Source organism: Melospiza melodia, chromosome 8 (genome assembly GCF_035770615.1).
Source record: "Melospiza melodia melodia isolate bMelMel2 chromosome 8, bMelMel2.pri, whole genome shotgun sequence".
In the NCBI taxonomy this organism is placed as follows: Eukaryota; Metazoa; Chordata; class Aves; order Passeriformes; family Passerellidae; genus Melospiza; species Melospiza melodia.
Genome location: NC_086201.1, coordinates 30369704 through 30392532, shown reverse-complemented (window position 1 = coordinate 30392532; position 22829 = coordinate 30369704). Strand labels below are relative to the sequence as shown.

The window sequence follows — 22829 nt, the reverse complement described above, 5'->3', positions numbered from 1 at the left end:
AGCTGAATCATACTGATTGCCATCTGTGACCTGGCAGAGCAACTGAAACATTCCATGGGTTCATAACCTTTGTAAGATTCAGCTCATGAGGGAAGGTGTTACAAAATACAAAGTTCAAGCATGTTTACATAACATTTACATAAAACGTAAACAAGTAAAAATTAATAAGATTAAAAGAGAAAGAGAGAATCATTTATGTAGCATTTTGATTCAAGATGAATCTCACTTTTCTTAAGCAACTAACTGGTCAGAAAGTAAAAATGAGAATGGAAAATAGGGGGTCATTGTAAAATGCTCAAACCTTTCATTAGCACACACAGCACCAGGGTAGAGGGTTTCCTGCCTCTATTTCCTTGTGTGTTTTTGTGCTCAGTTGAGGTGTATTGCTTGGTTCTGTTTTGCTGCCCAGTAGGAAGTTGACTCAAACATGAGCAAAAGCATTGTTTTTCACCTGAAGACAGCTTTTGCACCATTCATTAAAACAGAAAGTGAAATGTACTCATATTTCTGTTGTTTTTTGTGTATTGTGGTTCTGAGCCTACCTCAGAGGCTTTTGATGTTTCCTAAATCAGATTATGTGTGAATGCAGAAGGTTTCTTTAGATCCTTTTCTTTTGTTTTTTATTGCATCATTTTTTTTTACTTCAAGAAATAACCTTGTGAGTACATTATAATTTTTCATAACTGTTTTCAGCATAGCCCCAGGTAGGACAGCAAGGTTTGTTCTGTTTAATCAACCTCCTTTCAGTGATCACCATCACATGCTCTGTCCAGCATCAGTGATGGCAGCCACTGTTTTAAGATAATAATTTCTAAGCAAAACTAGTTGTAAGGTCACCTAGATGTATTACACACTGCAGCACATTTTTTTGAGTGTTGCATCATGATCTTTTCAAAGAGCCAGTCTTGCTTCTGTGGAAGAGGCTTAGTTACTGATCCTGCAGCTCTGATTACTTTCTCCTCCTGGCTTGTGGTTCCTCCAGGTGCTGCTCACTTGTGCAGACTATAGTGTAGCTGGAAAGAAGAATTTTTTCCTGCACTTGTTTGAGATGTTACAGAACCTAAATTTCATCTTTTATTTATCTGTTGTAAATATCTGGGTTTCAGAATTTTACCCTATTTATGCTGGTGCTTACTGGAATGACTTATTTAAACTGGAATTCAGTAAAATATGCCTTGCATGTATGTAAAGGCAAATCACAAAGATTGAATTTTGCTTCCTTGAGGGCTGTTTTAAAAGAGCCTCTGGGAACCTTTACTTCTTTTTTGTAAAATACTGTATCTCTTTACAAGCTTTTTTATTACCCTTACACGTCATGCCTTGCCCCACATTAGAATTTCAGCTTCTGTGTATTGAACTTGGAAAGCAGAACTTAGAAAATGCAATGGAATCACATCAATCAAAATTGAAACTGAAAATGGTGTGAAGTGAGGGTCTGCTGAATTCAGTGGATGCAGAGCTGCATTCAAGTGATTTCAAAAAAATCAATACCAAGTAGGTAAGAGAGGTGAAAAGAGACAAAAAAATCTTCAGCTTTCCAGCTATAGGTCTCCTTTTGAGCTTCGGTTTTGCTGTTTCCAAATCACAGGAGATGAGTTATGTTATTTAATTAGAGAAAACTTCACTGTTATCCTAACATGGTGTATTTTTCCTTTTCTTTTTTTTTCCTTAAACAGGGACATTTAATGGTTGCTCAGTTCCTCCAAACAAGCAAAGCTTCAACTTCTGTATGGTTAATTAGAAGCTGTAACCTGAGCTGCTTCAATATTTCATCTTAATAAATTCAGTTGTTTCACTGCTCCTTTGTGTTTTGTTCTTTTTTTAGGAGAATTACGGGTTTAGCAAAATAGAAGTGAGAGACAATGGCAGTGGAATCAAGGTTGATGATGTCCCAGTTATGGCAGTCAAGCACTACACCTCAAAAATCAGCTCCTCTGAGGACCTTGAAAGGCTGACAACGTACGGCTTCCGCGGGGAAGCTTTGGGATCGATTTGCAGCATATCAGAAGTGAGCACTTGCAATAAATGGGGAGCCTTTGTGTTATGATTTTTGTTACCTGTGTATGTTCATGGAAGTTTTATTCTGTGCAAAGAGTTGAAATGTTCCAGTGAATTGCCAGGGGTATACTTGTGTATGCTGCTTTTCTCCCCAGCCCCAGAAGCCCTGTCGTACAAATTTCTTGTTTGTGTCAGTCCTGCCTTTCTGTCACACAGGTCACAGCAGTGCTCTGTTTATTTTGCTTAGTCAGAAGAGGTAACAGACAGATTGTGTTGCATTTTCTTTCCTTTTGTGTCAGGGAGTATCATGTCAAAGAGTATGGCTGGCTTTGCTACTTGATTTAGGGTAGATCAAGGAAGGAGCAGCAGGTGATGGCCAGGAGAAGTCATTTCAGGGGACTGATGGCCCACACAGCCACCATTGCAGTAATGATTTCTGCCTTGTTATCTAGGTGATCAGCACTCATGGGATCTTGCTGGGCTCCTTATTGCTCTTTGACATGTATGTGACTGCAGTTGCACAAACTTTGTCCCTGTGAGTAAACAGGAACCTGCTGCCTGACCTAGCTGAGTCTGAGCCATGTGTTTGTATTAAGAGGATTGGCAGTGTACTGACATTTGCTACTTTACTTGTTGGCTAAAAGTAAATATGTTTGTTCAAAACCATCTGAAAAGTGTTCAGGCTGCTGAAGGCACAGCATCTGCCAGATCTCTTGTGCTCTCCCTTTCTGAATTCATGCTGCACCAAGGCCATGTTTTAGGTGCAAGTCTGCTGAGGATTAGAACATGCAGGAAGATACCAAAGTCTGTGTCTGCTTGGAAGCATCAGCTGTTGAGCTCAGGAGAGATAATGGTACAGCTTCACTCCTTGGTACCTTGGGCTGCATTCACATTGCACTAAGCAGGAGTGGGCTGTGTACTTGGATGGAGATTTCCAAAGATGCTTTCAAAAGTGTTGGTGTTTTGATAGGTGATGACAGACCTCAATCATTGGTTCCTTCTAATGAGCTCTCAGAGCAGAATGCCATCTGTTCAGAGCTTCTAATCAGCTCTGTGGCTGATTTCATAAGAGATGGGAGGTGGCCTGAGTGTATGAAGTGCTTTAATAAGTATTACTCCTTGTATCAGTAATTATGTTAATTAACACTTCTGGCATTAATTGTGTTCTGCCTACTCAAACTGCCCCCTGAAATTTCAGTTTGAAGGTACTTTGCTATTGTATTGCAGACCTTAAGTAGGTCTGCAATACTGTAATTCCCAGTTAATCAATTATTGTTTTTCTCTCCAGGGGCATGACTGAATGCTGAATGATTCATGTGAGACACTAAAATAAACCAAAATATCCTGAACCTCTGTATGTGTGTTAAACTGTGTCTTCCAGGTGGTTAAAGGGCAGTGGTTCTGTTACTCACAGTGTTGGTAACTGAACTCTGATTTATGACTGCTCTTGCTAAAGCAATCTGTGAAGTACTTTAATAGCTTACAAAACTTGCTGTGACTGATTGCCAGATATGTTCAGGTGTGGAAAGAAAATATATTGTTTGTTTGAGAGTAGTCTTTAAGTTTGTGGAATCTCACATGAATTCAAGTTGTCAGAGTGTGTCTCACAGAGGGTAAAAATGCAGAACTGTCAATTGATAAAGTTTACTTAATCTGTGCTTGAATAGAAAATAGAGCAGTGTGTGTTGTAGGTAGCAGGAATTGCTGTGCTTTGTGAATCAGCATGATAGAAATGCTTTTAGTTACATGGCAGGAAACATGCAGAATAATGCTGAATGTTTCCGTGCCTGTGAGAAACACCTGTTCAAGAGAAATTTTATAAACTAATTAAATGTAATTATGGTGACTAAAGTAACAGATTGGTGTGGTGAGTGTGGTAGCAAAGCTTATCTAAGCTCATTCTGAACTTTGTCTATCCCTGATTAACACAGGTTTTTTTACATCACTCTCTTCAGGTTTTGGTCACCACAAAGACAGCTGCTGATGATTTCAGCATTCAGTATGCCTTGGATAGCAATGGACGTGTAACCTCTAAAAAGCCTTCCCATCTTGGGCAAGGTAGGCTATCACTGCTCTGGTGTTGCAAGGTGACAGGGGTATTTTGTGTTTCTCTGAGGCTCTATCTGATGTTGAAATACCTGTTGGGTACTTAAAGGCTGAGTATGAAATCTTTGCAGCTGTAAACGTTTCATGCCTTGTGTCTGTCAGCTGAGAATGTGTTGTCATAGCATAAGAAATGATATGTCTTGGAAGTTGTTCTAGATTGTAATTATAAACTAGTTTCTCCTTCTCTGACTCACTTCTTCAAGCTGACAGTGGAAATAAAACCTGTAAAAATTAAATGCTACTAGTCTGTATAAGTGTATGAAAGATTTCTTCAGGACCAAAGTAATGTTTCTGTATGTAGCAAAATCCTTGCATAAAGGAGGAAGAGTTGCCCTGCTGCCATACATAGGAATTGCTGGAAGCAGTGTGGCTGTAGGACCAGGCAAACTCACAATTCTTTCTAACTTGCAGGAAGAGTGTGTACCTAATTTTTACTAAGGATTCTTTTTAAGTTTTAGCCTGTATAGTGTTTTCCACAGCCAGAACACCTGCAGGTTGTAATGCCATGCCTTTCATTGAAATTGTTGAGTTCTCTGACATATCTAATGCTTTGCAATATCCTTATGGGCTAGGAATTCGTGTGGTTGTGTTGGTAGATGAATATTCCTCCTCCTACAGTGTACAGAGGTATTTGGCACTTCAGGTACTACCCTAAAGCAAATGCTTGTGAAGGACCTTAATGAAGCACAGTGTTCCTTTGCCTGCAGATATGTGTGATTAGATTCTAGTCTTTTAATTAATCATTTTGCTAATGAAGGCTAACTTATGCATTGAGACAGCTTTATGTAGTGCTGGTTCTTGCTGCTGTTGGTGTCTATGAAAGAAAGCTTAATGCTGCAGTCATAACTCTAAATAAAGGAGAAGAATCAAAAGTCTTGATGCCTTTTTGGGGAAAATGACTGCTAATTTGGTCTGTTTCTTCTCATGCTAATAACCTGATTTAGTGCAGCAGCATACAAATATGTCTGTTTATGTAAAAATAGTTTCCCCAAGATCCAATCAGTGATTTGCTTTCAGTATAATTTCTACTTTATTTTCTTGCAGGTACTACAGTAACAGTCCTAAATTTGTTTAAGAATCTTCCTGTAAGAAAGCAGTTTTACTCAACAAATAGAAAATGTAAGGAAGAACTGAAAAAAGTCCAAGATCTACTGACAGCATATGGTATCATAAAACCAGACCTGAGGATAACATTAACACATAATAAGGTAATAATGAGTTTTTTCTGTCAGCTATCTTAAGGATCTGTTTCTGATGAATCCATGCAGTTCATGTAATACTTACACAAAATGTTTCATTCCTAAATTTTTTCTTTCATCATAGCTTTGTTTTGGACTTCCACTTACTTCCTCCTTTCACAGGTATATATTTATAATGGCTACAGATTTTTATGTTAAGCTCCTAAAACTCAGGCTCAGGTATTTTTGGTCTCTTGCAGGAGATGCCTGGCTAGATATATGAAGTATAAAAATTATTTTGCATGCAAGTGGTTAGTAAAGATGGTGATGATTTTCAAACCAAGAAGTGAGACCTTACTAAACCATAGGGCCTGATAAAGTGTTAACCAAAGCCACCTGAAAAAACTTGTAAAACTTTCTATTTTAGACTGTCTATCTGGATAGAAACTATAGTTCATGCAGGCAGCTTGCTGTATTCTGAGTCATAAGAGCTCAGTACATAACAATGATTTTATTTTAAAAGGCTGGAAAGTTCAAAACAATTTCTGTCATTGGTGTAATAACAGTAACATGTTAGAACAACAACATTTGGTTGAGCTAGTTGCTCTTGGTTAAACTTGGGAGGATGAATGCAGGGGTTACTTGGAGGTTACTTTGACTTCACTGCACACTGAATGGGAATTCTACATCACATACTACAGAAATGACATGTGGAGCAGTTCAACTTAACCTGACCCAAATTTAGCAGAACAGATTTCATTGGCTGTACCCTGGCTTTTTACACCTCTGAGGGGGAGGCTGTTCAAATGAACTTCCAAGTTGCCACAAAGCAGAGAGTGACATCTCGTGGCCAGATCCCTCAGCAATTCTGTTTCTGTTGTACAGTAATGTTGATATTTGTCATGCTCACTGAGACTTGATCAGTTACCCCATCAATCAAACATTCACACTTCAGTTCCTTTGCAGTGGGAGTAGGAAAAGGCACTGTACTTTTCTGAAATGACAACAGATTTCCTTTGCTTTTTTGAACTTGTTTGACATGCTTTGATTGTATTCATGTATGTATTTTTAAATGTCACTGTGTAGGTACTGTGAAAAACTAAAGCTGGCTACAGAATTACTATTTCAAGGCTGAGAAAGAGTAGCTAACTTGTAGTCTTACTTCACTGAGATCACTGAGAATTTGGAACCAGACATCTTGGGGGATGTGTGCCTCCAAGACTATATTGAGCTCCTTGACATATCTGCCAGTGGTTCACAGTACTGATGTTGGTCAGTAAAATTAATTTTGTCTTCTTGGTGGTCTGTTTTTGCCCTTTTCAACAACTCACAAATGCTATTTTCTTTATGGTGTTTTGATTTCATCCCTTTGATCAGGGTATTGAGTATCGTGGGGTGGTTTTTTTCTGCTTATTTTAATACAGTGGCAGTAAGGTCCAAGAAGGTGATTACCTGTATGTTTCCCAACACTTCCTGCAAAAATGGTGTGAAGGTGGCATGTTAGTTGCCATTGCACCTTGGGGTTTCTTTTGAACCTCACTTATTAGCTTCAGAGGTACATTCTTCAATACCCAATTTTAGGGATTTAATAAATGGATAACAAAGTTTCCTTTATTGTAATGATAAAAATGATGTTGGTTTTTTTGTATTTTTCATTTTGCACTGCCAGCCTTTTGTTCATTTAATTTATCTTTTTAAAAGAGGAAAAGCAGTGGGAAAGTGCTCAAACATTTCATCACAAGAGGTCGCTCAGTAGCCATTGCTGAGACAGGAGAATTAAAGGCTTAAGTAGACAGAAAGTGTGGTCTGTCTCTGTGCATGTGGAGATGCTTTAATATAGTCTGAAAGGTAATAACTGAACTGAGCTTTATAAAATTTGTATTCAGATTCCTGTCTTTCTACTGCTGTTGGCATTCTGTGCAAAATAAAAAGTCATCTGTTGTATCACACCTTTTAAAAGATTCGTAATTTTGAGTTTCCAGTGTGTAGCAACTTGCAGTAGGTCAATGGTGCATTTGTTTTACCTTATCACAGAACATAAATATTCTTTATTTCTTTTGCCTTCATATGCTAAATATTGTTGTCATTTCAATGGCTGATTTGGATCAGGAAATTGTTTTTTCCATATAGACACTACAGCATATTGTGCTGTAGTAATACTCTGCTGAATAGTGTCCTTGGTGATTTTATTTGTGTGTATGTTTGTTATTTTTTTGTTAGAAATATACTAGGAGAGAGAATCAACTTCTTAGAATAGCTTTATTTTTTATGTAGCTCACAGATAATGTGTTCATTTAAAAGACAAATTGTATATGCAATTATATTCAGAGGACTTGTTAGAATCCCACATTCTTGAGGCTGAACCAGTACTTTCTGTTGCAATGGAAGAAGGTACACCTTGAGAGTACAGTCAGGTTCCTGGGCTTAAAAGGGAAAGAAGGTAGCAGAGATTAACTATTGCAGTAGGAGACCAAGAAAGATGGAATGAAAGAATAGAAAATATAGTAAGAAAAGTAAATAAAAATGTATTTCAAGGAAGTTTTCTAAATAAATTACAAAACCAATACTTTTAAGAAAAAAGCCACACCAGAAAACAAAACTAAAAACAATCCTCCCCCTGAAAAACCAAATCCCCCCAGTTTTCACAGCCCTGTATTTTATATGAAGTTGAAGGAAAATGGTGGGTTGGATGGGGTTTGAGCAGCTGGCCTTGAGAAACATGCCCATGGCTGGGGAGTTGGACCCAGAGATCTGCAAGGTCCCTTTCAACCCAAACCATTCTGTGGTTCTGTGAAAGCATAGCCCTGGCTTTACTGGGGAGGAATGCAGAAAGGCTGAAGCTGCCCTGAAGTGTCTGAGATTAGGCATCTGAAAATGGTTGCCTGATGAATTCCAGCAGGAACTTATTTTGAGCTGTTGAAGTATAGATGGTTTTAGGGTGCATGCTACATTGCGGGATGAATTTCCACCATGTCTGATTGTGGTTTTTCAAAAGGTGTATGTCTTGTGCTTTTGAATGACATTTCCAGAATTTTTTTCTTCTTCCTACATTTCATGTCTGTGTTAGCTTGGAAAATACTGATTTCTGTTAAGTGTGGTTCTTCACAGAAAAGAACCACCTCTTCCAGCCTTTGGTTGATTTTTAGTGGGTAAGAAAATAGATATTCCCTATTCCTCCTCAGATTTATTTATTGTGGATTCTCCATCAGTGGCTTTCCAAGATAGGAAACACTCAATTGCTGTTTCTGCTCAGAATGTTTTGTTTGCATTAGCAATAAATAATGAATCACTTTGCAGATCAAGCCTTGAGGTACTATTGCTATTTTGACAACTTGGATTAGCTAGTGCTCCTTCTTTTTATGAAGGTTTATCCTGCCAAGACATTCTTTGAATACTGATAATGTTGATCCTCTTGCCAGTATGGTTATGTTAGAAAGAGGTATTTTTCTTCTTTCATCACCATGTTCCTTGAAAGCATATTGAATAATGAGACAGCCAAATGGAAATAATTTACATGAGTATTCAGCAAGTTTATTTAAAGTTAATGTTATCTGAAGGCGTGTTAAGAACATTTCAAAGTCAGCTACTGCTTAAACTGCCTCAAACCCTTCAGCCCCAAATGCTGTGTTCTAGCAACCTGTGAGCTCTGGCTGTGTTTTACCCAAGCTGGTAAAACACAACTTTTAGTAGTTCCAGCTCTTCTCTAGAACTGCAGTTTCACACTCTTCTCTGTTTAATACCAGTAGCCCTCAGCTCAGTCTCTATAAACCACTGATGTTGAAGAGATAGAAGGGTATTTCATCAGTGTTTTGTAAGACTGGTGATAGGGAATGCTTTAATTCTGTTTCAGTTGCCTTTATTCCACAAATGCCAAAATGAGAAAGGGCATCCAGTAACTATAGCTATTTTAACAATATTAGATATAGTAGAGCCAAAAAAATTCAGCAACAGATGGTTTAGATGGTGCCTATCAGCAGGTCATACTGTGCACAAGTGGTCCCATGTCTTGTGCAAAGTACAGATGGGCCATATGTAGGCTCAGTAAATTTTCCAGTTCCTGTTGAGGAAAACTTGGCATAAGTGAATTTTTTTTCCAGTGTTTTTCACACATAACATTTGAAGCTTGGTCACACGCAGTTCTGCCTAAAACTGTTTCTTGTTTTTTTCTTAAGAGAGTCACGAGTTTTGGATGCAAAGTCCATTTAAAAAGTCTTGCAATAACTGTGGGTAGTGTCTTCCCCAAAACCTCTTTTGTTGGTGGTGTTGACTTAAAGGATGCCGTCTTTGTTTTCTTTACAGTTAGTCTCCTCTATTTTCCAAAGTTGCATAATCTTAACCAACAGTTTGTATGAAATAATCTCAATCCAGGTTTTTTTGTGTGTCCCTGTCCTCTGTAATAAGTGTGGATTTTTTTAGAGAGTGAGTGCATTATGGTACATTTGCCATTTTTAATAATGTCAGTTTACTTTGCATTCATTCATTGTGCTTCCAAACTCTACTGTAGCTGCATGTTTAAAAAACTCTGAATTGAACAGAAATAGCAGCACATAAACTCTATCTTGAATTGGAAAGGCTGCTCTGTTTAATGTAATGATGATGAATGAAATCCCTCTCTAATCTGTGTGTCTTAAAATATAAAGAGGAATTATGATTGAGAATCTGCAGTGCTCTGCAGCCAACATGCTTCCATTCTAACCTGGAATACAGCTCAGCCTTTGCTTCTATTCGTTGTTCAGTGGCTCTGCTGAGAAAGCCAAACAGAGAGTTAATTATGGTGTTTTTTTGTGCTGAGGACACCTGTCCACTAGGAAATGCGCTGAGACCCTCAACTCAATTTACATCAGCCAGAGAACAGCTGCCAGATGGTAACTACTTTTGGTCACTACCAACCTGGTTGAATTTGAACTGGTGACCCAGAGGTGAAATGCTTTATATCCTATTACTAATTCCTTGAGGTTTCCAGTTTCTCATCCATCACTTTTTACAAATGACAGCACAGTATATGTCAAAAATCTCAAAACAATTACTGTTTCACATATGCAGTGTGTTGCAGAATCTGAGATGTGCCTTTGCAAGGCTTTTGCACTCACACTGTCTAGCTTAAAAAGGTACGTGGAAAAAAAGAATGTTTCCAAAGCTGCATGGGAATTTTCCCTCTTCTTTAACAATGCACTTTGTCACTGTTTTATATATGTTACTTTTGTTAACTGCTGTTTTACAAAAGGCTTTAAAACCTCCCTTTATTTATAGAATTCACTGTGATGTTGTACATTTTCTGAATCACAGTTTTGGGTTGGAAACTGGGTGTTGACAGTAGTTTGATTGTTTAGGAGGCTTTTTAAATTTATTTTTTCTTCCTGCTAGGGAAGTGGAATTTAATAGAACCTTAGAATATCTTGAGTTGGAAGGGACCCACAGGGATCATTGAGTCCAACTGCTGGACCTGCACAGGGTGCCCCAAGAATCCCACCATGTGTGTGAGAGTGTTGTCCAAATGCTTCTGGAACTCTGTCATGCTTGGTGCCGTGACCACAGGCATGGGGAGTCTGTTTCAGTGCCCAACCACCCTCTGGGGGAAAGAACCTTTTCATAGAACCTGAGAATCATTAAGGTTGGAAAAGACCTCCAAGAGCATCAGGTCCAACCTTTGACCAAATACCACCATGGCCACTAAACCTCACTGTGAAGTGCCACGTCTGCTCAGTGTTTGAACCCTCCCAGGGATGGTGACTCCACCACTTCCCAGGGGAGCCTGTTCCAATGCCTGACCACTCTTGCAGTGAAGAAATTTTTCCTAACACCTAACCTGGACCTCTCTGGTGCACCTTGAGGCCATTTCTCCTTGTCCTGTTGCTGCTTGCATGGGAGAAGAGCCTGACCCTTACCTGGCTGTCACCTCCTGTGAGGTAGTGAGCAATAAGATCCCCTCTGAGTCTCCTTTTCTCAGGCTAAACACCCTCAGCTCCCTCAGGCTCTCCTCATCTCACTTGTGTTCTAGCTTCATTGCCCTTCTCTGGACACACTCCAGCACCTCCATGTCTTTTTTGTAGTGAAAGCCCCAAGACTGCACACAGGACATGGGGTGTGGCATCACCAGTGGTGAGTACAGAAAGACAATGTGGTCCTGCTGGCTGCACTATTCCTGATAGAGGGCAGGATGCCATTGGTCTTCTTGGCCACACACTGGCCAAGCTGCAGTCAAACAGCACCCCCAAGTCCTTTTCTAGTGTGCACCTTAATAGCCAACCTTCCCCCAGCCTGTAGTGCTGCAGGGGGTTGTGATCCAAGTTCAGGACCTGGCACTTCATCTTATTGAACTTCGCACCATTGGTCTTGGCCTGTGAATTCAGCCTGTCCAGATCCCTCTGCAGAGCCTTCCTGCCCTCCAGCAGATCAACACTCCCTCCCAACTAGATGTTGCCTGCAAACTGCCTGAGGGTACACTCAGTCCCCTTCTCCAGATAATTGGAAAAAGATGTTAAACAGGCCTGGCCCTGATTCTGAGCCCTGGAGAACACCAGCAGTGACCAGTTCCAACTGCATTTCATTCTGTTCACTGCCACTCTCTGGGCTTGGCCATCCAGACAGAGTGCATCCCAAAAGAGTGCAGCGTCCAAGCCAGGGGCTTTCAGTTTCTCCAGGAGAATGCTGTGGGGCAGTGCCTAGAACTGTACTGAAGTTAAGGTTACATCCACAGCCTTCCCCTCATCCACTAGGTGGATCACCTGGTCATAAGAGGGGATCAGGTTTTCTGAACACCTGTGGCTGAACATGTGTGATTAAAGCAATAAAAAGGATGTGACTCTCAGGAGTCTTTGGAATTCTTGAAAGGCTTTGAAGACAGGTGTTACCAGATGAAGATCCTTGGCTCCTTGTAATATCTGTTAGCTCCTCTCCTAACTTACCTCCTAACTCCCAAATCCAAGCATTTCTCCACTGTGTCATGCTCAAGACAGTCTTTTTGTTGAGAGGATGCTCTCGTGTCATGAAAGGGAAATCTGAGTAAGGAATACACTGGAATTTGTAGAATGAACAGCGTTGTGGAACATGACTGTGTTTCAGCAAATCCCCTTGATAGCTCTAATATTTGATGACATTGGATAGACAGGTATGTAGCTGTGTCTGATGAGGGGGAAAATGGTGCCTTGAGTTTCTGTACTGGATATCTCCACTACTAACTGTCTTAGCATCACACATACAAATGGAGAGGCAACTGATTCCTTAGGGGTGAGTCTAAAATATCTAGGAAAATAATTGATTAGTTGCTTCATTTTTTTATAAGCTAAATTGAATAATCTTTGTGATTTATGTTTTCAAGGGCAGTTTATGTAAGGGTTCCCTTTTAGGAAGGTAACTTACTACTGGTGTTAAAACAGAACACCAGTTAAGGCATGGAGCTGAAAAACAGCAGCGCTTCTCAAGGCTGGCATTCTAAAGAGTGTGGTGAGGACTTCACATTGATCAGTTTTGATCTTAGCAGATGGGTTTTCTTCCACTGCAGACAATGTGCCAGCCCTTGGAGCTGGGTGTCTTCATATTAAGATGAAGAGGTTATAGACATAGTATTGGAGGATGTGGTTTTGTTTCCCTTGGGCTCAGTTCAGTCTTGGGATATTGCTGCCTGGTTTTGTTCCTGTTTGTGTACTCTCAACAGGTAGGCAGCAATGCTTCCAATTGAAACCTAATAGGCTATTAGGTTTTAGGTCAAGAAACTAAGGAACATACTGGCCCAAAGAGTTATCTGCAGTGAGATCTCAAATGCCAGGGTGACAAGATTTTTGAAGCATGTAGCACAAAACTAGAGAGACTGAAATGCAGTTCTCTTCTAAAGAGCTAACTCAAGTACATTACCAGCCTACAGTTCATGTACAACTGCTTGCTCAACTAGACATTTACACCCCCAAACCTTATTGCAGGGTGAATAATGTGACTGTGATGAAATCATTGAAGAAAATAGGTGGGGTTTGGGTACTAAAAGTCTACTTTAAGTGTACTGCCATTATGTAGTAATAAGGTAACTGGAATGAGTTCGTTTAACTCTCAGCATCATAATTATGCTGAAGTAGCCACAGTTGGAAACAGCATCTGGTCCCAGCTCTAATTAAGATTTTCCTTTTATCTGGGATTGCAAATCACTGTAGCTACTGGTAGAAATTCTAAAATATAAAGGATAGTTAGGGATGCAGAGCAACTGTTTTTTTATTCTGCTCTTCCTTGATTTCTTTGAAGAAACAAATACTGAGCAACTTTTAATTCTCTCTAATCCTGTATCAGGGACCCCAGTGGGAAGAGGTTGCACACTCTTTCTCTGCACTTCACACATTTTTCAAGGAATCCTCCTGCACTATATGTGTTCATAATGAAATAACAGCTACCTAGTCTGTGTGTGCATGGAGTCACACAATCATTTAGGTTGGAGTGTACATTGTCATCCTCCAAAAAACTATGCCTGTGTCCTAGGGCTGCATGGGGTGGAGGAATAGGTACACACAGACACCCACATCATTATCTTCTGCATATGTGCAATAGATTTTATATGCATTAGGACATTTTGTAAGATGTGGATCGTGCAATCCCCTTCAATGAAACAGAGAGGTGGAATATATTTGGCTAGCTCTTGCAGAATCTAAGATGGGCCACATGTAATAATATATCTTTGAGTAGGCTGTTTCTGCAGCGTCATCATACTGACTAGAGTCAGATTCTTCCTTGGCTCATCCTAGACACCCGCTTTATATGACCTAGAAAAAAATATGGGGGGTGTGTGAGAGGGGTGTATTTTTAGATAAACGAAAGGGTATAAGCAAGGTTAAAAAAATAGGGTAATGCAGGAACCTCATGGCAACACTTTCCAAAATAAATGAAATGGAACAGGCAGTGTTTCTCTGATTTTTTAATAGCTGTTGATACATCTGGGGAATATAGAAAAATAATTTTCTGTAATTTGCCAGCTCTTCCTATGTTGTTGCTTCATAATGTGCAGCAGAGCTAGAAATGAATACACACTGTATTCTGTCTTTTATATAGTATAGAAATTTAGGAGTTGCATGGCCTCTTTCGTTTGTGGCTTTAATTTAAGCTACTGTCGTAACTATTTCCTAAAATTCTGTCTCTTGTACTGAGTATCTGGTGAGTATATGACTATTTAAAAAACTAATCTGAACCTATTACAGTAACTACTTTTAGCAAGTTTGCATTTAATAAATTCTCTTTTTCCACAGCTTTCTTAAAACCACCTTATTCAAGTGTTCTTTTCAAAGTTCTGAGTATCAGCCATTCTAGCAGGTCAAGCTGTGTAATAACCTTGCATTAATCAGCAGCTAAGATTTATATCTGTACCTGCAGCATCACACTAGGATACCCGAAAATAAACAGCATGATGTTTATATTAGTCATGTAACAAGTGTCTTTCTCAGTTTGGTCACATGCATTTAATTTAAAATACATCCAGTAAAGAAAAAAATCACTTGGCACTTTCTGTTTCCATTTTAAGTAATCAATTTTAAAATAGAAGCAGTACAGGATATGTTTTATAAGAGGAGCTATAAAGAAGAGGACAGATTCTTTCATCACTCCAGAATGTCTTTGAGGAGGCTTAGAGCAGGTGTAGAGGAGAGAGGCTGAGGCAGCCCTGGGCTGTCCTTCACCTCTGCCTGCTCTGGAGCATGGGGAGACTCCCTGCCAGAGCTGTGGACACCCGACCTGTGGCTCTCCTTGCTCACTTCTCCCCTTTTTCTGTTCCCTGCCCCCTGATGTAAATTGTGTTTTATGTCTAAGGGGTTCACCTCACTTTGGAATAACCAAGCTGTGATCCAGCATGTGCAAAGGGCTGTCAGGCTGCTCTTTAGGAGATGAATTTCATTCAGGCAGGACTAAAAAGCCCCACTTCACAAATGCTGCAGAATGTAGTGGAACTGGAAAATTAAAGATTTGGGGAATAGTTTAGGGTCAACAGTCTCAAAGCTTTACAATTCCACCTGTCCTGTAGGAAGGGAATATCATGTTCCAGGAGAACTGTGTTCTTCTGTGGAATTCACCCCTGAAGGCCAGCAAATATTCCACTGGACAGGTGGAATTTTAAGGCTATGTATAGCATTTCTTGAGATGGGTGCTTGTGTATTTTTTGCTCTCTCACCATCCTTTCACTTAACAGCATGTACTTGAATACTGTGAGCTTATTTTGAATTTATTGGACACATAATACCTACTGAAAATATAAATTTCAACAGCACTGTAGCATCCAATTTAAAATGCAACATGCTGCATTATTTTTCCTTTTGTATTTAAAGGAAAACATTGAATACACTCAGGCAACTAGCAGTGGCAAAAATGAAGTGGGCCTGAGTGTAGCAGTCTCAGTTGCCTAGAAGCAGAAAACCAACCAAGGATAACATTTTTTTTGTTGATACACAGCAAAGAAAGTCAGCAGATTCAGAATTAAATTTGTAACTATTTGGTATAGGACTTCTCATTAGTGATGGACAAAATTTCACCTCCCAAAGTAATTAATACCTTCTGTGTGCATAAGTAGACTTGACAAGTAACTCCTGTTGCAAGTTGCAATTAATATTGCCTCACTGTATTTATTAAGTCTTTGTAATTATATTTCAAGACATGTAGCTAATACAGCAGATGGTCCTTCATCCTTCTAACTTGTAAAAGTTTTTAGTAGACAAAGAACTGCTTTCCTGATATATAGTTCCTTAGAAACTGCTTTTCTTTCTAAATGGCAGGCTTATCTCATAGACCTGGAGTATCCAGGTGTGAGCTATGGATGGACAGCTAATAGCCTGATCTCTACTGAAACAAGCTCTTTGATATAAGTAACTTAAAAATTGCAGTGCCCACTTTCAAATATTGACCAGCCTGTGAGAGACCTGTCATAAACCCTCACTTTAACTGCTCAGGAAAAGCACAAATACCACTGCTGTATCTAAGAGAAGTGATATTTGTATTGACTTGGTTTTAACAGTTGCCCTCAGGTACAGAAGCCCAGAAGAGCCACAGAACATGCATGAATACAAGCATTGCTTAGCTTTCCAATTGCTGTGTGTCTAAATAAGTAACAGAATATGAGAAGACGTGTCAAAAGGTACCATATCGAGCCTGTTAATGCTGAAAGTTGTGATTTTCAGAGGGTCAAGGTACAGAATGTTACATATACAGTGTGTGTGCAGTTGCATATGCATGTTCATAGACATGACATGAGTTCAACAAATATAATGTCAAAAATTTGACTCCGTGCCATTTGTTTCAGGCAGTTATTTGGCAGAAGACCAGGGTATCAGATCACAAAATGGCCTGTATGTCAGTTCTGGGAACAGCCGTTATGAGCAGTATGGTACCTTTTCAACACTGCTGCGAATATCCTGAGGTGAGTTTTAACTTCCTTCTCCCAAATTCACTTCAGGTCTGTCAATGAAGAGAGCTAAGGAAATACTCAAAAAGAAGGAGACTTTGAAAAAGAAGGTGTGTCTCCAGATTGACATCTGATTAATGCATTTGATTCTATTACTGTCCTCTCCGCAAAATTAATTGGTTTGGTGATTGAAAATCCACTCCAAGAATCACCTCGTCAGGACTCATGTGGCACTGATCAAATGGCAGTAAAAACAGTTGTGATGACAAATGCAGAATTGCTGATTGCTCAGAGCTGTCTCAGTTGGGATTCCTGGCCCACAGGCAGGTTGTGCTCCCATTAATATCTGAGCATTTAGATGGTTCTCATCTTCGTGGCCTCTTAGCCTTGTACTCTAAAGAGTATTCCCTCAATTTCAGTGGGGGCACCTGAGCAGTGAAAGAAACACATACTTAGAAGGGCAAGTTATGTACAACTTCCACCAATCATGTATTTCAGCTGAACACTATAGTTTTCAAAAAATTCTGTGTTCTTGGCTTCTTTTTCCCCTCCTTCGTCTAATATTTTCAATATTTTTTTCTCTGCTTCCTTTTTTTTTTTTTTTCTTGAGAATTTTTTTATTAAAGGGGAATCTTGCTACCTTTGAACCTTGTAGGCTGCATTTTCCTGTATCATGTGATGATAAACCTTGACAGGATGAGATGAATCACTGTAAAGTCACAATGGCTCTTAGACACAACTCACCAATGCTGCATTCAGCATGGTGCTCAATAATATTATTCAGACTTTAAGGTCTCACTGTTTATATGTGCAGCTTAATAGCAGTATTCAGACTTAAATCTTGAGTTTGCCAGAGTGCTTTTATACATCCAGTAGAATGAGGGGGAACAAAGCAAAGTCATTTTTGTACTTTACAAAGTTTCATTTGTTTATGTCTGAACTGAACATCCAGAGCTATTCTTACCTGAATGTAGCTTGGATGTGCCCCCAGGACACGTGCAGGGGGCTCCAAAGGGAAGATAAGGGGGGTATCTAGAAGGGACTAGCTTGGAGGAGGCACTTGGGTTCTCACATTACTTCTCTGCTATATCGTGAGGCATCCATATTCCTTGAATAGAAGTTGGAGAACATTCCATCTCTCTCTCTGTCTCTAAATAGTGTGTAAAATACCATGTGCATCATTTATAGGTGTATAAGTGATCCATGCACAATGTTGACGTTCAGAAACTGTGGACATTTCTAAACTAGGCAGCCAAACACTACTGGAGTGGCAGAGTTAAGTTGCCTGTGTAATCATTTTTTCCTCCCTTGTGTGCAGGTATTGGAATAGGTATTTAAAGGCAAGGCATATACTGCTTTTTTTCCTTCCCATTCAGTATGTCTCTCATTTGCTACACAGACCAGAGGGCAGCTCTTTAGTTCTTTTAACTCCTATTTGTTCATTGTGTAGCTGCATGCTCCTTTGCTGCAAAGTCTGCTCTGAAGACAAAACTTATCTTGCTGTTCCTTACTGCAGAGTTAAAACTTCTTCAACAAGTGATCCAGGGATTTTAAAGACTGGACTTCTTGAGAATATCTCCATTATGGGCACTGAATGAAACAGGAACACATTTCAGATTAGCTTTGAGGCATGCAAACTCAGGAGCTATGTGTAAAATAAAAAGAAAACCAAGAAAATAAAGAACGAAAACAACTTTTTAAACTTTTCAGATCCCCAGTCTTGTAAATGGATAGATTTATTTGGGCTGAAAACTTTCACACAGGAAATTTCCCTATTGTTTTCTTTTCCTATGAAGGTTACATTTAGCAGCTACATGTGCCACTGGGAGAAAGATAAGTATAAAAGAAAGGTATTCTGCTGTCCACCTGTCACAGATATATTTTAATGAATATAGAAGTTGTAGTTTTTTTAAAAATATTAATTTGAAAAGAGTTGATCTAGTATGAAATCAAAGTTTCATTAATATTTTCCAGTGTCTGTAATTTTGTCTTCATACTTCATATACTTTCATATATGAAAATTCTACTAAGACTATTATTATAAACTGTAGGTAACTTTTAATGAGCATACTGATATTCTCCATGGCTGTAAATAGTAACTGCAGTCGATTTCTAAATCTGGCAACTTGTTAAATGAGTTATTTAGAGACTTTCAGTTTTGTTTTAATGTTTTCTGTATATAAAAATATTGTTGGAAGTGAAAGACTCAATACAAATATTTGTGAATTAGAAAAAGAAGTGCAGAGGAGGAACATTGAGGGAGGATGTGCTAAAGCTGCAGAATAAAATCTCAAAGTGCTGCATGTTGTTTTCTGATAATCATCCAACAGATACTTGACACCTCTTTAATTTGACCAGTGGTGTTTGGTTCTTTGCGACGTTGCTGACCAGAACACGCCAGCTTTAGCACAGAATGCTTGGTCCAAGGTCAGGAGGGAATAAGGGAGCACATGAGCAGAGAGCTGCGTGACGTAGATGAATGGGAAGGATGGGCCAAGTCCCATGGATCTTAAATTCCATTTCAAATGCATGATAATTTGGATTTTAGCAGATACACGGGGTTCTGCCAAAAGCAGAGCTTATGAGGACTCATTTCTGTGTTCAGTGATCCGCCCTGCTACCAGAACATTCTCCAGACTTTCTCATATCTCCAAAATCCTCATGCTGCCCCAGTGTTCTTTCACCTGCTTGTTTGGGCAGGTGGAGAAGGGCAATGTGTGGGGCAGGATGTGGGCTGCCCAGGATGTCATTTCTTGCATGCTGCTGTTCCTGGCTTTTGAAAAGTTACAATTGCCTTTTCTTTAGTAAAGTCATTATCTTGAGGCTGTTCTCTCCAAACAGCTGTCAGTTATCACAGGAATTGTGGAAATACATCTCTGGGATTTCTGCTTCTTTATCAGATTGATTTGAAATCCATCCAACAGTCTCAAAGTTGCTTAGTGAGGGAGAGGGGGAAGAGATGGGACAAGCAGCACGAGTCATCAGCCTTATTTTGACCTGAAAAACCTGTTAAATAATCTCAACAGAAAAATCTTAAAACTTGGAGTTCATGTTAGGTACACAAATCATGTGCTGTTTCCAAGGCTCCCTGGCAGTGCTGTGCTCACAGGTTCTGCTGCAGCCTGTGAATCGTGGGTGCTCAGCACTCTTGAGAGTCAGATGATTTGGATACAGGTGGCGTAGGTAAATTTAGGTGCCCTGAATAAATGCCCTGTGACAGGCTATTTAAGGTGCTCTGCACATAGAGAAGGAGGGATTGTGTGTTTTGGGCTTTCCCTGTAGGGCTGGTTCACTGCTGCCCTGGCAAGGTTGGGCAGCACTCTGTGCCTTTGGCTTGGACAGGGCTTAGGTTGGCAACCCCACAGTCAGCAAGCCAAGAGCTGCTGGCCTGGCTCTCCCCAGCCTCAGCTCCAGGCAGCATCCTGCTGCAAATGGCAGTCCAAATGGGACATATGTCAATAAACTGACCAAGGGAAATAGATACAATCCCATCTTTCTCAGCCTATTTTTTTTTTCCTCTAACTGCCTTTATCTTTGTCTATTGTAGCTGTCAAGAAGCAGTACATGCATGTGAATGACTTGGACTCCCATACAATTTTGTTTTACTGTCTCACCTTTATAAAAAAACATTTTTGGTTCTTTAAAAGATGTTTGCACTGTATTTGTTTTCTCATTGTAGATAAATCTTTCTGGATTTCTCCCAAAAGCTGAGTCAGACACTTCTTTGACAAGCCTTTCAAGTTCAGAAAGGAGTTTCATTTTTATAAATAATCGTCCGGTTATTCAGAAGGAAATACTGAAGGTAACATCCTCTAGCTTTTAATTCAAGGAATAGAAACGCGATTTCTTTGAGGACAGAGACATCTAAGCAATCTACAACTTTTTTTTCCCCCATGCAACAGTTTGAAGTATTACAGGTGAAAATACTAGCATTTACAACAGAAAGCCCTTCCAAAAGTCTGACACTGCCGGTGCCTCAGTTCTATTGCTGCAGTCAGACCACAGAGCTGGAGGTTTGGTGCTTTTGGCTGTTTAACAAAATTAATTTCAGATGCTTTGTGCAAGATACCAGAATAGTTGATTCTTTGTATTAGCCTGTAGAAATCACCTGTGCAATTTCCCATAAGGGAATTTTGATTTTGTCCACTTCCAGCTGTGAGCTTACCAAGCAAACATCCATGCTTTCCCTTTAAATTTGTGTGTGCATTGGGTAGAAATGAAAGTGATAGTGCAGCAGCATTGGCTACAGCTAGGCATCGTGTAGGCAGAATTTGATACTCTTGGGTTTCTCTCACTACTGAACCTTGCAGCACTTCACTTGGAGCAGCCTTGCTGTCCTAATCCTTGTCATCACCAGGGAAGAAAATCATGCTTATGCCAAAGTGTTCCTGCAGGTTTTAAAGTGGACACAACGACAGTTTTCAATTGGCAGGCAAAGCTTTGTGTATGTAAACCCTGAACTTACGTTGGTGTGTTAAATGCTGAATAAGGGTAATCCATCTCCATGTATTATTTGATGTGCCTGGCACTTCTGGGAGTTCAAAGCTTAGTTTGAATCCCATGAAAGAGATGGTTCCTTAACAAGAGCAAGGAAGCCTGGATTCAAGGTGAGATTCAGCACACAAAGTAAAAATACAGTGCCCTGCATGGAAAATAGGCTACATATCACATTTATCTCCATGCTATGAAGGCATGGAGACCACCAGGAACTGGCCTTTTGGTGATTATTCTGGCATACATGAAATGAGGACCTTTTAAGCATTTCTTTAAGTTGAAAAATGGACAAAACCATCAAACCAGTTGTGCTTTTACAATGTCAGATTTTGTTTCTGTGCATTTTTGTCTATTTTATTGCCTTTACTGACGTCTCTTTATTACATCAATCTCTATAGTTAATTCGACAATACTACAGTCAGGTGACACAAAAGGACTGTACTCGTTTATATCCTGTTTTCTTTTTGAATATTACTGTACCTGCCTCTGCTGTGGATGTGAATATAACACCTGATAAAACACAAGTTATGCTGCATTATAAGGTAATTAAGATTTGTTCTGTTTCTGAGTTGTGAGTCCTTACATAAGCATGATAAGGGCCTTGGAACTACCAGAATGTTCAAACATAAACACTGTCACTGGGTTTTGGGGGTTTTTTTAGTTGCATGACAGCTTGCCTTTGTCAGAGCACTGTTTTGAACAAAAAGTACTAAACAAGCTAACTGGGAGATTCTTTAAAATTAGTTTCCCAGTTCATTTAAAATGTTTTGATGCTGTCAGATTTATACATGTACCACTTTGGTTTCAGATGGCTTTACAGGGAGAGAAGCTAAGTGGAATTATGTTATGTGCCCCTGTATAAATTTCATATTTAAACCAAGTAATCACTGTTTAAACACCACCATTAAGGTGAGGGTGGGCAGGAGGTGAGTTGATTTCTCATCAAAGCACTATTTTGTCATTATGTGTGATATATTATTGATGACATCAATTAAGTGCCACAAAAATTAGAAAGGTTGCATTGGTGGCTATTAATGTGCTCATTCAAAGTGAATATAGGTAGTCACACCAGTATGTTAATCCTCTTATTAATAAAAACCTTTTGTATTTGTCTGTGTTATTCTTGCAAATGTCCTGCCTGGTAAGAGTCAGTTGTATGAAAATTAACATACAGCATTTTTACATTTGATCTAGTTTTTCTTTGGCATTAGAAAAAGGGTCGGAGTTTCTTTTCTCTCTTTTCTTTTTCTGTTTTTTTTTAATTTTTATATTTTATGGGTTTGGGTTTTTTATCTTGCTCATTTCCATCATTTGGTGCAAAGCTGAATTGGAAACATGGACCATGAAAGCACATCCACATGAAATTGGATGTTGCTGTTCACCTCTTTTGGCTGTAAACTTCTAACTCCATATAAGGTAGGAATAACTTTACATGATAGTGGTTTAAGAAGTCAAAACCCTGTTATAAAGAAGGTATTTAATTTGCTCTGTGATATCAGGGTAAACTAGTGAAGCAGAATGTCACAAAATATTTGAAGCTGAAAGTATCCAGTTCAGAATCATTTGGAATGTGTGAACAACTGAAATGCAATGATCTGCCCAGACATGTCTAAAGATTATTCCAAATAAGAGCACTTTGCATATTGTTCCATATTCTTGGTATCTGACAGTTACATTTTCAGGTGCACTTGTGT

The 22829-nt window shown here is 39.3% G+C and overlaps 1 protein-coding gene across 7 annotated transcripts in view; it reads left to right on the top strand.

Annotated features, from left to right (window-relative positions):
* The window catches only part of PMS1 (PMS1 homolog 1, mismatch repair system component), a 44174-nt gene that overhangs the window by 4348 nt on the left and 16997 nt on the right, over positions 1–22829 (top strand). For 5 of the 7 annotated variants that reach the window (XM_063162522.1, XM_063162524.1, XM_063162521.1 and 2 more), the window contains 6 exons: positions 1826–2008; positions 3954–4056; positions 5149–5312; positions 16540–16656; positions 20321–20443; positions 21534–21677. In XM_063162522.1, the coding sequence (XP_063018592.1) occupies positions 1826–2008; positions 3954–4056; positions 5149–5312; positions 16540–16656; positions 20321–20443; positions 21534–21677 (834 nt within the window). The remainder of the gene's footprint in view (positions 1–1825; positions 2009–3953; positions 4057–5148; positions 5313–16539; positions 16657–20320; positions 20444–21533; positions 21678–22829) is intronic. The other 2 variants (XM_063162525.1, XM_063162527.1) reach the window with 1 other exon arrangement.